General features: G+C 54.0%; 1 protein-coding gene and 1 non-coding gene across 2 annotated transcripts in view; both read right to left on the bottom strand.

The window, feature by feature from the left end:
- Positions 1-757: 757 nt before the first annotated feature.
- The window catches only part of MFSD3 (major facilitator superfamily domain containing 3), a 32,285-nt gene continuing 18,921 nt past the window's right edge, over positions 758-14,121 (bottom strand). Inside the window, exons 4-7 of the mRNA XM_061553395.1 lie at positions 7,586-7,733; positions 7,288-7,391; positions 5,176-5,285; positions 758-1,728 (exon numbers count right to left, since the gene is read on the bottom strand). Of these exons, the coding sequence (XP_061409379.1) occupies positions 1,558-1,728; positions 5,176-5,285; positions 7,288-7,391; positions 7,586-7,733 (533 nt within the window). The 3' untranslated portion in view covers positions 758-1,557. The remainder of the gene's footprint in view (positions 1,729-5,175; positions 5,286-7,287; positions 7,392-7,585; positions 7,734-14,121) is intronic.
- On the bottom strand, positions 9,890-9,961 carry TRNAD-GUC (transfer RNA aspartic acid (anticodon GUC)). The gene has a single exon. It is a non-coding gene; the product is annotated as a tRNA-Asp (tRNA).

Below are 14,121 nucleotides of genomic sequence, written 5' to 3'. Positions count from 1 at the left end.
CCTCATTAATAATCATGAGCAGGTGACGTCACTAAACATCGAACAGCCCCCCTCATTAATAATCATTAGCGGGTGACGTCACTAAACATCGAACAGCCCCCCTCATTAATAATCATTAGCGGGTGACGTCACTCCACATGGGGGGGGGGGCGAGGCGCCTCCCCCCCCCCCTCGGCGTCAACTCACAGCCCCCACTACAAAGGCAGAACCCTCACGTCATCACGTGGTCTCCGTGACGCTGCTGTTGAGACATCAAAGTAAAAAGGACGTCATGATGAACAAGGGATTATAACCTTAAAATGAAATAAGTCTGTGTCACCGCGCCCTTACTAAGTGCACACGAATTAATGCAAAATCACGTTACGGTCTGCCTTTCGCTTGCAAGTTTCAGATTTAATGAAACACACCCGTCCCTGGACGGGCAAAAGGCTAGTTTAATTATATTTACTTTCACTGTTTATGTAACAGTACATACTGTGTTTATTGAAGGGGTTGTCTGTGGCCCAATAATAAAGGTTGTGTTTAAATTTACGCGATCTAACCCAAAAAAAACTGCACTATGGATAACATTGGTCGCGAAAGCCTTCGTGTTAAACTGTTGCCCAATAGCTCATCGTGGGACATATTTGAAAAAACTGGTGGCGAGGTGTTGGGTCATCGACGGCGTTGGCCGTGATGCTCTGTGGATCTTGGGTAAATTGTCGTCACGCTGCAGTGTTGACTCACAACCCTCACGCCACTCATCAACAAGCCACTGTCCGTTTGCCGAAGGGTTTAATTGAAGGTTTTGTTAATTGCGTGGTCCTTGAAAGCTCTAAAAAAACGGCGAACATCAGTCGAGTGATGACAGCAGTCACTGGGCACTCCCATTACCACGCACCTCCGATTAGCACGGCTGTCTACGTACGGTGCAAAAGAAGTTCAACATAAATACGAAGCATCGTCCTTGTTGTCTGAAATCTACTTTGGCCGATAACGGGCCCCATTGGGACACAAAAACACACCTCTCAGCCTCCCGTGGCCACTAGGGCTTAATCGCACTGAATATTATCCGGGTCACCAGTAAACCGGAGGTGTACATACGTGACAAGTTGCGACTGTGGTCATCCAGAACAGACCATACAATATATAATGACGCAATGCCAGATCCACAAATATAAAGGAGACATCGCAGCGTTACACTCCCGTGCTCCTGACGCGGATATCTGGTTTGGCCACCTGAGTTTGAAATTGTAGTTGTTTCTCTGCATCTACATCAGACATACGAAAGAAGAAGACTGGTTGCCCCAACCACAGCGAAAGCGACACTGAATGTTGTGGTGCCAGGTTCTGAATTATGTTTGCGGTTTCATGGTGCCAAAATCAGTCTTGCGATTTATCCGAGGTGGATACAACTTTAGCAGTACCCATAACATTACGTGACTGATGTTATCATGCGATAACATTTTAAACTTTGCGAAATAATTTTTAAAAAATCACTTTTATTGGCCATGTAAAGCAATTGACCCCTTAGCCTTATAGCATGGCCCTTAGCCTTATAGCATGGCCCTTGCTGGGTCAGTGCGGGGGCGCGGAGCACCACGTGTACGCGAACGCGAGCGACGAGAGGGCCAGGAAGAGGGAGAAGGCCGGGCCCAGCCCGAGCGAGTCCAGCAGCAGGCCCGACACCGTGCCCAGCGACAGCTTCCCCAGGAGCTCCAGCAGCGCCAGGAAGCTGTAGTGCGTCGCCTGCGTCAGGGAGAGGCGGTGCGGGTAATGAGGGGGGTGGGATGGACATACAGAAGGCAGTGCTGTCCACTCCACGTTGTGTGTCGATACAGCCCCCCCACCCCCCTCTTTGACGCTGCTGGGGTCCCATACCCCCTTCACCAACCCGCACTGACCAGCATGGTGTAGCACAGTTAAACAAACTCACGTGACCGGTACTGCGTGGGGAGGCCCTCATCCACCAGTCTATTGGCGGAGAGCTATAAACCATTTGTTGTTATTGTTGGTACGGGTTCCTTCCAGCGTCCTCATAAAACACTATTAGTCACCCAGCCCATGACCTCCAGCCGACCCCACACGGCCTCTCCGTAAAGAACCGAAGTCTTGGGAAGGTGGCATGTGGCCAGTTAGTACAACGTCGCATATGTGACTCGCAGGGCACTGAGGTTGAAGGTGGATGCGTGAAAATTAGTCACACCACCATGCTTAAATAGTGTACAGGACAAAAATAGTGGCGACTGGATTTAATCGGGAGTTTCCATTGCAAGGTTCTTGAGTGACAGCTGAATATAAGTGTGGTGACATATGACGTCACTACTGTGTTGGGACTATACAGGTGTAGTGACATGACGTCACTACTGTGTTGGGCCTATACAGGTACTGTAGGTGGGGTGTCACTGAGGTCACGTCAGGCCGTGACACTCTGCGTGAACCCATAGGGCACGTGACCGGACGAAGGGGGGCCAGGGGCCCCAGGGGGGAGCTTGGTGGTCACGTGGTAAGGGGCCCGGACCTTCCCGAAGGATCGGGAAGGGGGCGTGGCCGAGGGCGGAGCCGGCCAGGCCGCGGCAGGTATAAGAGGGGCGCGGAGAGAGAGCGCTCCTCGAGTCTCCGATCTTCGTCCGTGACCAGGCAGCCTGTTCACCTGCCCTGGTCACGTTATAGTATCTCCCCCGAGTGTTAGTTACATAAGCAACGGTGGTCACCACCTTATATATAGTGTTCGAGTTGTCTGTTACGTTGTTAATAAATAGTGTTGCCTCCAAGTTGAGTGTGCACCTCAATCTAACCCATTACATAAGGATGGCTATGATTGCGGATGTCTTTGAGAAAGGACACGGCTCATATTGAGATGTTTAAACACGGGTATATGCTCTACTGTGCTTTTCAAGTCGAGGCGGATGCACGTAATAGAACATGATTCATAATGAGTTGTTTTAGGGTTCTACCGTGTAGGTATGATGTAAAAATAGAACTACAACCCACAACCAGCCAATTAAGTCAAGTAATACCGTTGGCAAACGTGCCATTCGATTTTCTTTCGCGTTCCTGCAAATGGGGAAATTGTCAAATGAGTGATCGGGAAAATATGTCCATACCCGGCACACCACATCCAACATAGCCCTCGCTGTGGGCTGTGACTACCACGACTGTCGTGTAGCACCCACTCGCGTCGACACAGCGACCCGGAAAATACCTGGCGAGAAGCCAAGCGCGAAAGCACCCAGCCCGAGAACTTGTATGACTGGGTCTATAACTTTGGTCCGAATTTCTTGTGAAATGTCACAAACTTGTTGTCTCACTACCCACCCTCCCCCACTCCCAGCTCCCCCCCCACCTCACACGGAAAGTGCACTGTCTCAAGGCCCCTGCAGGCCGCCACCACCACACCACGGCCACCACCACGGCCAGGCGTGGCCGGTGGATGAGGTCACGCTGCCCGTGGGGCCCACTTACTCCGTGACATTCCCACGGCTGCCCCCCCCACACCGTCGCTCTCACAGCCACGAGGCTTGTTTGTGGGGTGGTGGTTCGTTGTTTAATTCAAAGAGGTTTGTTTGGCCTGGTTATGTGAACGTCTCATTTGCATCGTTCGTGTTTTGTTTGTTTCTGTCACCTTTGTACGGGTTTAGCTCGTTCCGTGCGTAACTAGAACGGTGTGCACGCATTGTGCGTGCACAGCCCTTTAGAGCAGCGGTCCCCAACCTTTCTGGCACCAGGGACCGGTATCGTGGAAGACAATTTTTCACGGACCGGGGGGGTCATCATTTGGTCTTTCCCCCTTTTCAAAGAAGCTCTCCAGCGACGTTTGTTTTTTACTCATTTTAGCTACTAGGGGTTTAGTAGCTTGTGGGCTTACCAACACTGTGACTGAGACAAGTGCGCAGTGCGGGAAAGAGGCGCGGATGGAAGTGGTGAATAATAAAATCGTGGGCGGGCCACGCGCGGACTCACCGCCCTCACCTCCTGCTGCTGTGCGGCCCGGTCCCTAACAGGCCACGGACCGGTACCGGTCCGCGACTCGGGGGTTGGGGAGCCCTGCTTTAGACAATCCACTGCTGGACGAGGGCCTCGCCGTGCCGTACGAGGCCGTACGAGTTTGTGACGGCGTGGAGCGAGATGGACAGAGCAGTGTTTCTCAAACTTTTTTGGCCCGCAGACCACTCGGCCGATGCTAATATTTCCGCGCACCACACAGCTCCCAACCCCTGGTAACAAAACACATTCACTCGTCTCTCTATATATGAATAACTGAAAATGATTCATATTACCGGAACATTTAATATTTTTTCACGCAGCCATAAGGTTTTTTAGGGGGGGGGGCATTTAGATTTTATGTTTCAGGTAGTTTAATCAGGTTAATTTACCTAACTTTATTTTTTTATTAAATATATGTATAATATGAATTAATGTCCGAAACAAAAGGTATTGTCATTATTTCTGGATCAACTTGAAGGACCGTCACGGATCACTGGGGTCTGGGGCCCACACTTTACCCTCTGCTGATCACATCATAGACCCGCAGCAGCTTAAGTGACCACGTTGGTGGTGGCTGTCGGAATCAGAATATCTATGTATGCTGGAGGAATCCGATGGGCAGCTCAAAACGTTACAAGCACTAACCAGTCGCCCATACAAGCACTATCCGGACTCAACCCTGCACAGCTTCCGAGATGACGAAATCGGGGTGCATTCAAGGTGAAGTGTGACAATTCATTGTATCGTGACGGAGGGACATGGCGGCTAGGTTAGGATGGGCTGTGGTGCAAGGAATTAAGTGGGGGGGGGGGGGGGTCCTGTCATTTCAGCCCAGCTGTCTGAGCCCCTCCAAGTGTGCACGGCCTGCACACCCGATAGCTACGCCACTGTCGACATCCGTCCCTTCACAGAGACGCACAGACCTACATGGAGCTCCACAGACTTGCATATAGACACAAACACCCAAAGGGACATGGAGACACATTGAGCCACTGACTCTCACAGAGGCCCACGGACTCACATAGAGACCCACAGACTGACGTAGGGGCCCACGGACTTCATGTCGAGACCCAGTGGCGGAACTGGAAAATTGGACCCTCTTGGTTCAATTTCCCAGTTCTCTTCGTGGCTTGGGACCTGGACCTGTTCCATCCGCAGGCCCCCGGTGAGCGCTGAGCCGGCTGTACCCTCACTCGCCATGCCGCTCACCTGCAGGTGAGGAGGCGCCCTCTGCGAACAGCGCATCATGAGCGAGAAGGTGAGTGTCGTGACGAGGCCTCCGAGCAGGTGCTGCAGCAGAATGCAGATCACGGCGAGGCCTGCACAACGCAACACCACGACGCCAGCTTGACCCTCGCCACGAGATGGCAGTGGCAGCAAGGATGGGTTCCCGAACCCATCTGTAGGGACTTTTGAGCGTTACCCCCCTCGTGTGCATGGAAGATTGGGTCCCCCCCCCCCACATTCACCAAGAGGGAACCGGCCAAACCTGTCAATGCGGTAAACTCTTAAAACAGTCGTGAGGCTTCAGGCGGCTTTCCTGGTTGCATAAATTAAGTTATAGTTGTACAATGTTTGAATGTGTCACGTGTGGAGAGCATCAGAGGCCAGTTGTAGAAAAAAACGATTATACTATACTATACACCCACGTCTATGCTCCCCTGCCTTCACCAACTCACTCTGACCGGCAAGGTGAAGTGTGGTCGTGTACATTACAAGGTCGCACTCATCACACACAAAGCGCTTGCCAGAAATTGACCCCAATACCTTGCTGATCTCGTCAAGGATCATAAACCAAACTCCGGTCATCCTTGCAGACGCTTTTGGCTGGCCATCGAACGAAGACGGCCACTGCATTGCACGCTTTCGGATGTGCTTCTGTGGCTGTCTGGAACGTTCTTCCGACATTAGGAAGCCACTGGAATGTGTAGCCTGCGGATCACGGTTGGCTATGCACCGGTGCGGAAGAAGTTCAACATACAAAGACATACAAACTCGTGTCGTGTCTCAACATCACCGAGACGTCGCCCACCGCCACCGCTATTGTTTTCCAGGACGGCCGATTATAGGTCAAAGGGCGCAAGCTCCTGCTAACTCAGTGTGGAGGAGGTTTATGGCGGTGAGACGCTGGATGTCGAAACCGGTCGAGAGCTTAGCTCAGTCTTGAACTCGTGCTGCTGGGACTATGCACTCCCAGAAGGAAGGCCGTGTGGCTGATGGAATGTGTAAAAACTATATATACTTCAATGGTTCTTTTTTATGTGAAGGGACAGATATGTGGACGTGAATTGTCTCTCGATGTTGTGAACATGGTGGGTGGAGGCAGGGGAATAGAAGAGGGAGGGGGCCGTGAGGCTGATGACTGGTGCCAGCCGTGTCAAGATCGGCCTCTGTGGAGGATTTTAATTTGATTTGTGACACGGATGGTGCCAATCTAGATTTGAAGTTTTCGTGACTGCAGGGATCCATACTCTGGTTCTTTCGGTAAAGTCACGTAGGTATAAAATAAAATAAATTAACTAACGACGTTTCGATTGCTTGTACTGCAATCGAAACGTCTTGATTTAATTTATTTTATTTTACACCTACGTGACTTTACCGAAAGAACCAAAGACTACGGATGGTGTCGTTGAGTCAGTTGGCCGGCTATTGTACACGGCAGCTCCGTGGTGCGTGAGCACAGCAGCAACAAAAACAAGCGGCTAACACGTGAATACGGCAGAGAAGGAGTGCAAGGTCCTTGAGGAATATTGCACAACTAACAAACGAGGTGTTTAATGGTCGTTTACGAAACACCGGCAAATCGGAAAAAACCCCAGGCGCCAGAAAAAAATAGTTAGGTACAGATATGCAAGTAAGCTCTCTATTGTTGTCTAATAGTTAGATACAATTTTTGTTAATTTACTAGATGATTTTTAAAATGTATTTATAACATTATTTTGATGCCGAGTGTCGGCTGCTGTGTCCTGTACAACGCTTTGAGATCCTTGATGAAAAGCAAAAAAATTTCATTATTATTATAAAACTTGGGGAGTGAAGGGGGGAAGCTCGTGAAGGACGCTACTGAGCAGCTGGAGGCCATCGCCCTCCGGCAAGAGCGGAGGGCAGAGGAGCGACGGGAAGTAAAGAGCAGCGAGTTGGCACGGTGAGGAGCACAGGTGGTGAATCATCTCAGTCGGTCTTGTGACCCCCTGTCAGCGAGCCTTTGCAACTTCACTTTGGCCACAAGGTGCACCTAGCCTGGCAAAATCGCTATGGTGACTGCCACTTCGTCGCGGGGGGAGATGGGAGGTGGGGGAGTGGGGTGAGGGAGGTGGCCACCTTTGACGAGTGGCCCCCCCGTGGGCTGCAGGCTCAGCAGCAACGTCTGCGTGAGCAGAGGCACGAGGCGCGCAGCCAGGGCAGCCCGCAGGAGCCCCCACGTGCTGCACACACGCGCACAAAACAACGGCAAAGGTGCCCCACCGCACCGTCGCCCCCGATACATGCTCGCAAAGAGTGACAGCAGTGAATGAGTGAGCGTTGGGTGTCATCGAGCAACCTGACCGCCTCGCTTGTATATTCCCTGCACAGAGTGTACGCCAATCCACAAACACAGCCCTGGAGCTGTGACGGGCACCTGTAGCGGTCACAGAGCGGGCCCCCCAGCGCCGAGCCCGCCATGGAGATCGCCACGCCGACCAAGCTCCCCCAGAGTGCCACCTCGCGGGTCGAGAAGCCCCTCTCCAGCAGCGCCAGCGGGAACATCCCCAGAGCGGCCTGCTCGCCTGGGGCACGCGGACAGGAGGACGGGAGGGGGGCACGCGGACAGGAGGACGGGAAGGGGGCACGGGACAGGTGGGACGGGGGGGCACGGGGACAGGGGGGGCAAGTGCGACAGGAAAGAGCGGGGACAGGAGGGCACAGGGGGACAGCACGGCTCTGAGTGAGGTTGCCAATGCGTGTCTATAAGAGGTGAAGGTTTACAATGATGACAATCATGCTTTATTTGTAGATAACGACGTAATTCGTGGAAATGTAATCTCAAATCGCTGCAGCAGAATTATCGCGCTGCACAGATTTCACACAGAGGCGCGAGAAGCTAGAGACAAGCAGAAATGCAGCCAGAACCGGCGCTGCCAACAATTTGCCAAAGCTCTGCGATCCCATGGTTGGATATTTGGCCAACTCCAATTGCAACGACAGCCCGCCGCTGGCAGAAGGGTCTCCGGGAGCAAGAGCTCTCGAGAGCCCCTCTCGAGGGCATTTGGCCTACTCTTCCACGCTGACCAGACGACTTGGAAGAGGTGGGGGTACCCACACTTTACCCCACCACACGCGACCTGCATTTCGACTAACGTGCAGTGTGCCCCTGCATACTGGATGTGGTGTGCTGGGTTCGCCATCTCGGTGAATGTTCCCATTAAGTCCCAGATATCCAAACTAAAACACCAACAGCCCCCTTTGTCAATCCACTGCTGGATGAAGGTCCCCCCCCCACGCCGGTCATGGGGGGATGTTTGACCATACTTCCCCACGATGTGATACACGCCACAATATAATCATCAGCGTTGTCGTTTTTGATGAATGTAACAAAATAAATCAGCAAACAATACGTCTCCTCCTTCACACATCTGTCCCCTCCAAATACTAAATATTCATACTCATCCCATCAGCCACACGGCCTTCTCGGAGTGGGAGAATATCAACCACCACGTTGGAGGCATTTCACCAGTACCGACGTTTGCAGAAGGAAACAAAATGTGAATTACATGACCTCGCGACCCACAAGAAAGGGCCATTGCTGAGTGACCTCGCTTCCACCCTGGGGCGCCCCCTGCAGGCCGCGGAGGGGACTGTGGCCGCCAGGCGCGCGGAGGACGGCCGTCTTAGGTACTCAAAACCGCACTCATTTACAGCAATCAGTAAAATAGCATCGATCAGACGCTTAATGATTATTCATAGGTCCTTAAGATCGGAACCCAGACGTGAAGAAGAGCAGAGATGAATAACAAAAATTAGGCACTCCCCGTCGGGGAATTGAACCCCGGTCTCCCGCGTGACAGGCGGGGATACTGACCACTATACTAACGAGGACGGGCCGAACGCGACCCGGCAAGCAGCGCTTGTGAATGACCCTTGGGACTCCTCACGGGGTCATTGGTGGGTTGGAGCGAGGACACGGGAACTTGGTGAGCCGTGACCTGATGAGTTTAGGTCAGAGTCAGAGTGTCCATGGGGTATGAATTACGGAGAAAATTATCGCTGAATTGAACACATGCTGCAGAGTTGGGCTCAAACTAAATAGAGCATGAGCAAAACGACGTTGCACATACTGGTTCGACAAACAGGTTCAAGTGGTCGAGTTTACGTTGTGTATCCAGGTGGGAACTCAACAGCAGACCGGGATTGGTTACATTTGAAAGATTGGCCCAACCAGATTCGCCAAAATGACAAATGGAAAACAAATTAAATAAAACAGAGCAATGAATCAAATATAAATACCACTGTGCGTGGCTTTAAAAGAAGAAGATAACAGGCGACGTTTCGAGCAATGGCCCTTCTTCGCTGCACACTGAAGTGCGCTTTGTCCTCCTGAGCGATTCAGTTGTTCCACGACGTGACCGCATTGGGGAGGGCGATGTAACAACTGGGGTCAGCGGGGGTGACCCCACGAGCCATCCACGCGGGGCGCGCGCCCCCTGCAGGCCGAGGCGGGGACTGTGGCCGCCAGGCGCGCAGAGGAGGCCCGTCTCAGACACCCAAACCCGCATTTATTACAGCAATCAGATCATTGGCATCGAATCAGACGCTCAGTACTTGCCGACAAATCGTAAGATAAAGACGCATACGAGAAGCAGAGTGGGGCGTACCATTATGTCAAACATGCACAGAAACAACAACAAAAAAGCAGAGCTGAGATTAATGAAAAAAAAAATTGGCACTCCCCGTCGGGGAATTGAACCCCGGCCTCCCGCGTGACAGGCGGGGATACTGACCACTATACTAACGAGGACGGGCCGAACGCGACCCGGCAAGCAGCGCTTGTGAATGACGATTGAGACTCACGGGGTCGTTCACGGATTGACCCTGGAGCACAGGACACGTGCTGCAAAACCCCCCGAGTTGGCAGCCTGTGCCGCGGTGCTCCTGCCCGGGGTCTGGGGCGAGGTGGGGCGCCGATCTGGCGAGATGTTAACTTCCTCGCCCGGTATACGGGAGGTCGTGAACCTTGAGGCTCCTCACGGGGTCATCGGTTGAATTTGGGAAAACTGGGAACCTGCGATCTGGAATGTGTGTAGCATAAATATCGTTGATTTTTATAAGGGCACCACGGGGTGACCAGCCCCTCCCCACACAGCCCCACCCCTCCCATCCCCCACCCTCCCCACCCAGCCCCTCCCCACCCTCCCCACCCAGCCCCTCCCTCCCCTCCCCACCCTCCCCACCCTCCCCACCCTCCCCACCCAGCCCCTCCCCACCCTCCCCTCTCCACCCAGCCCCACACATTTTTGGATGCTACGACGGATGGATGGACACAATAATCCCCTGTGGGTTGGTGTAACCAGGAGCTTCCTACCAGTATTATTTCAAACATGCAGAGAAACAACGTTATTTTTATAAGGGCACCACGGGGTGACCAGCCCCTCCCCACCCTCCCCACCCAGCCCAGCCCCTCCCCACCCTCCCCACCCCAGCCCCTCCCCACCCTCCCCACCCAGCCCCTCCCCACCCTCCCCACCCAGCCCCTCCCCACCCTCCCCACCCAGCCCCTCCCCACCCAGGCCCTCCCCACCCTCCCCACCCAGCCCCTCCCCACCCAGCCCCTCCCCACCCTCCCCACCCAGCCCCTCCCCACCCTCCCCACCCAGCCCCTCCCCACCCTCCCCACCCAGGCCCTCCCCACCCTCCCCACCCAGGCCCTCCCCACCCAGCCCCTCCCCACCCTCCCCTCTCCACCCAGCCCCACACATTTTTGGATGCACGACGGACAGACGGACACAATAATCCCCTGTGGGCTGGTGTAACCAGGAGCTTCCGACCAGTATTATTTCAAACATGCAGAGAAACAACAACAAAAAAGCAGAGCTGAGATTAATAATAAAAAATAGGCACTCCCCGTCGGGGAATTGAACCCCGGTCTCCCGCGTGACAGGCGGGGATACTGACCACTATACTAACGAGGACGGGCCGAACGCGACCCGGCAAGCAGCGCTTGTGAATGACCCTTGGGACTCCTCACGGGGTCATTGGTGGGTTGGAGCGAGGACACGGGAACTTGGTGAGCCGTGAGACCCGTGCTGCAGAAGCGACGCAGCGCTTCACCAAGTGACCTGATGAGTTTCGGTCAGAGTCAGAGTGTCCATGGGGTATGAATTACGGAGAGAATTATCGCTGAATTGAACAAAGGCTGCAGAGTTGGGCTCAAAATAAAGAGCATGAGCAAAACGACGTTGCACATACTGGTTCGACAAACAGGTTCAAGTGGTCGAGTCTACGTTGTGTATCCAGGTGGGAACTCAACAGCAGACCAGGATTGGTTACATTTGAAAGATTGGCCCAACCGGAGTCGCCAAATTTACTAAATTAAATAAAACAGAGCAATGAAGCAAACATAAATACCACTGTGCGTGGCTTTAAAAGAAAAAGATAACAGGCGACGTTTCGAGCAATGGCCCTTCTTCGCTGCACACTGAAGTGCGCTTTGTCCCCCTTAGCGATGCAGTTGTTCCACGACGTGACCGCATTGGGGAGGGCGATGTAACAACTGGGGTCAGCGGGGGTGACCCCACGAGCCATCCACGCGGGGCGCGCGCCCCCTGCAGGTCGCGGCGGGGACTGTGGCCGCCAGGCGCGCAGAGGAGGCCCGTCTCAGACACCCAAACCCGCATTTTTTACAGCAATCACACCATTGGCATGGGATCAGACGCTCAGTACTTGCCGACAAATCGTAAGAACAAGATATACGAGAAGCAGAGTGGGACGTACCAACACATTCCTGCGGAGGGAGCTGGTAGGAACGTTGGGTTGCTCGGTCAATGGCCAGGGTCAACGGCGGCGTGGCTTAATTCCGCAAATATGCCCGACTGTGAGGGCGGGCACAAGCCGGCGTGAGTAGGTTAAACGTTGAGTTTAATAAGGGAACCACGGGGTGACCAGCCCCTCCCCACCCAGCCCCACCCAGCCCCACCCCTCCCACCCCCCACCCTCCCCACCCAACCCCTCCTCACCCTCCCCACCCAGCCCCTCCCCACCCTCCTGACCCAGCCCCTCCCCACCCTCCTGACCCAGCCCCTCCCCACCCTCTCTACCCAGCCCCTCCCCACCCTCCCTACCCAGCCCCTCCCCACCCTCCCCTCTACACCTTCCCCACCCAGCCCCACCCAGCCCTACCCAGCCCTACCCCTCCCACCCCCCACCCATCCCCTCTTCACCCTCCCCACCCAGCCCCTCCCCACCCTCCCAGCCCCTCCCCAACCTCCCCTCTACACCCAGCCCCACCCATTTTTGGATGCACGACGGACAGACGGACACAATAATCCCCTGTGGGCTGGTGTAACCAGGAGCTTCCTACCAGTATTATTTCAAACATGCAGAGAAACAACAACAAAAAAGCAGAGCTCAGATTAATTAATAAAAAAAATTAGCCACTCCCCGTCGGGGAATTGAACCCCGGTCTCCCGCGTGACAGGCGGGGATACTGACCACTATACTAACGAGGACGGGCCGAACGCGACCCGGCAAGCAGCGCTTGTGAATGACCCTTGGGACTCCTCACGGGGTCATTGGTGGGTTGGAGCGAGGACACGGGAACCTGGTGAGCCGTGACCTGATGAGTTTAGGTCAGAGTCACAGTGTCCATGGGGTATGAATTACGGAGAGAATTATCGCTGAATTGAACAAATGCTGCAGAGTTGGGCTCAACATAAATAGAGCATGAGCAAAACCACGTTGCCCATACTGGTTCGACAAACAGGTTCAAGTGGCCGAGTCTACGTTGTGTATCCACGTGGGAACTCAACAGCAGACCGGGATTGGTTAAATTTGAAAGATTACAAAATTAAATAGAGCAATGAAGCAAACATAAATACCACTGTGCGTGGCTTTAAAGGAAGATAACAGGCGACGTTTCGAGCAATGGCCCTTCTTCGCTGCACACTGAAGTGCGCTTTGCCCCCCTTAGCGATGCAGTTGTTCCACGACGTGACCGCATTGGGGAGGGCGATGTAACAACTGGGGTCAGCGGGGGTGACCCCACGAGCCATCCACGCGGGGCGCGCACCCCCTGTAGGCCGAGGCGGAGACTGTGGCCGCCAGGCGCAGAGGAGGCCCGTCTCAGACACCCAAACCCGCATTCATTACAGCAATCAGATCATTGGCATCGGATCAGACGCTCAGTACTTACCGACAAATCGTAAGAACAAGACATACGAGAAGCAGAGTGGGACGTACCAACACATTCATGCGGAGGGAGCTGGTAGGAACGTTGGGTTGCTCGGTCAATGGCCAGGGTCAACGGCGGCGTGGTGTATTCCGCAAATATGCCCGACTGTGAGGGCGGGCACAAGCCGGCGTGAGCAGGTTAAACGTTGAGTTTTCTAAGGGCACCACGGGGTGACCAGCCCCTCCCCACCTAGCCCCACCCAGCCCCACTCCTCCCACCCCCACCCTCCCCACCCAGCCCCGCCCCTCCCCACCCTCCCTACCCAGCCCCTCCCCACCCTCCCCTCTACACCCAGCCCCACCCATTTTTTGATGCACGACGGACGGACGAACACAATAATCCCCTGTGGGCTGGTGTAACTCGGAGCTTCCTACCAGTATTATTTCAAACATGCAGAGAAACAACAACAAAAAAGCAGAGCTCAGATAAAAAAAATAGGCACTCCCCGTCGGGGAATTGAACCCCGGTCTCCCGCGTGACAGGCGGGGATACTGACCACTATACTAACGAGGACGGGCCGAACGCGACCCGGCAAGCAGCGCTTGTCAATTAACCTTGAGACTCCTCACGGGGTCATTGGTGGGTTGGAGCGAGGACACGGGAACTTGGTGAGCCGTGACCTGATGAGTTTAGGTCAGAGTCACAGTGTCCATGGGGTATGAATTACGGAGAAAATTATCGCTGAATTGAACAAATGCTGCAGAGTTGGGCTCAAAATAAATAGAGCATGA

The sequence above is a fragment of the Lethenteron reissneri genome, chromosome 18, assembly GCF_015708825.2.
Source record: "Lethenteron reissneri isolate LAM-NWPU_2019-01 chromosome 18, ASM1570882v1, whole genome shotgun sequence".
Classification (NCBI taxonomy): Eukaryota; Metazoa; Chordata; class Hyperoartia; order Petromyzontiformes; family Petromyzontidae; genus Lethenteron; species Lethenteron reissneri.
This window is presented reverse-complemented; position numbering and strand designations above follow the sequence as displayed.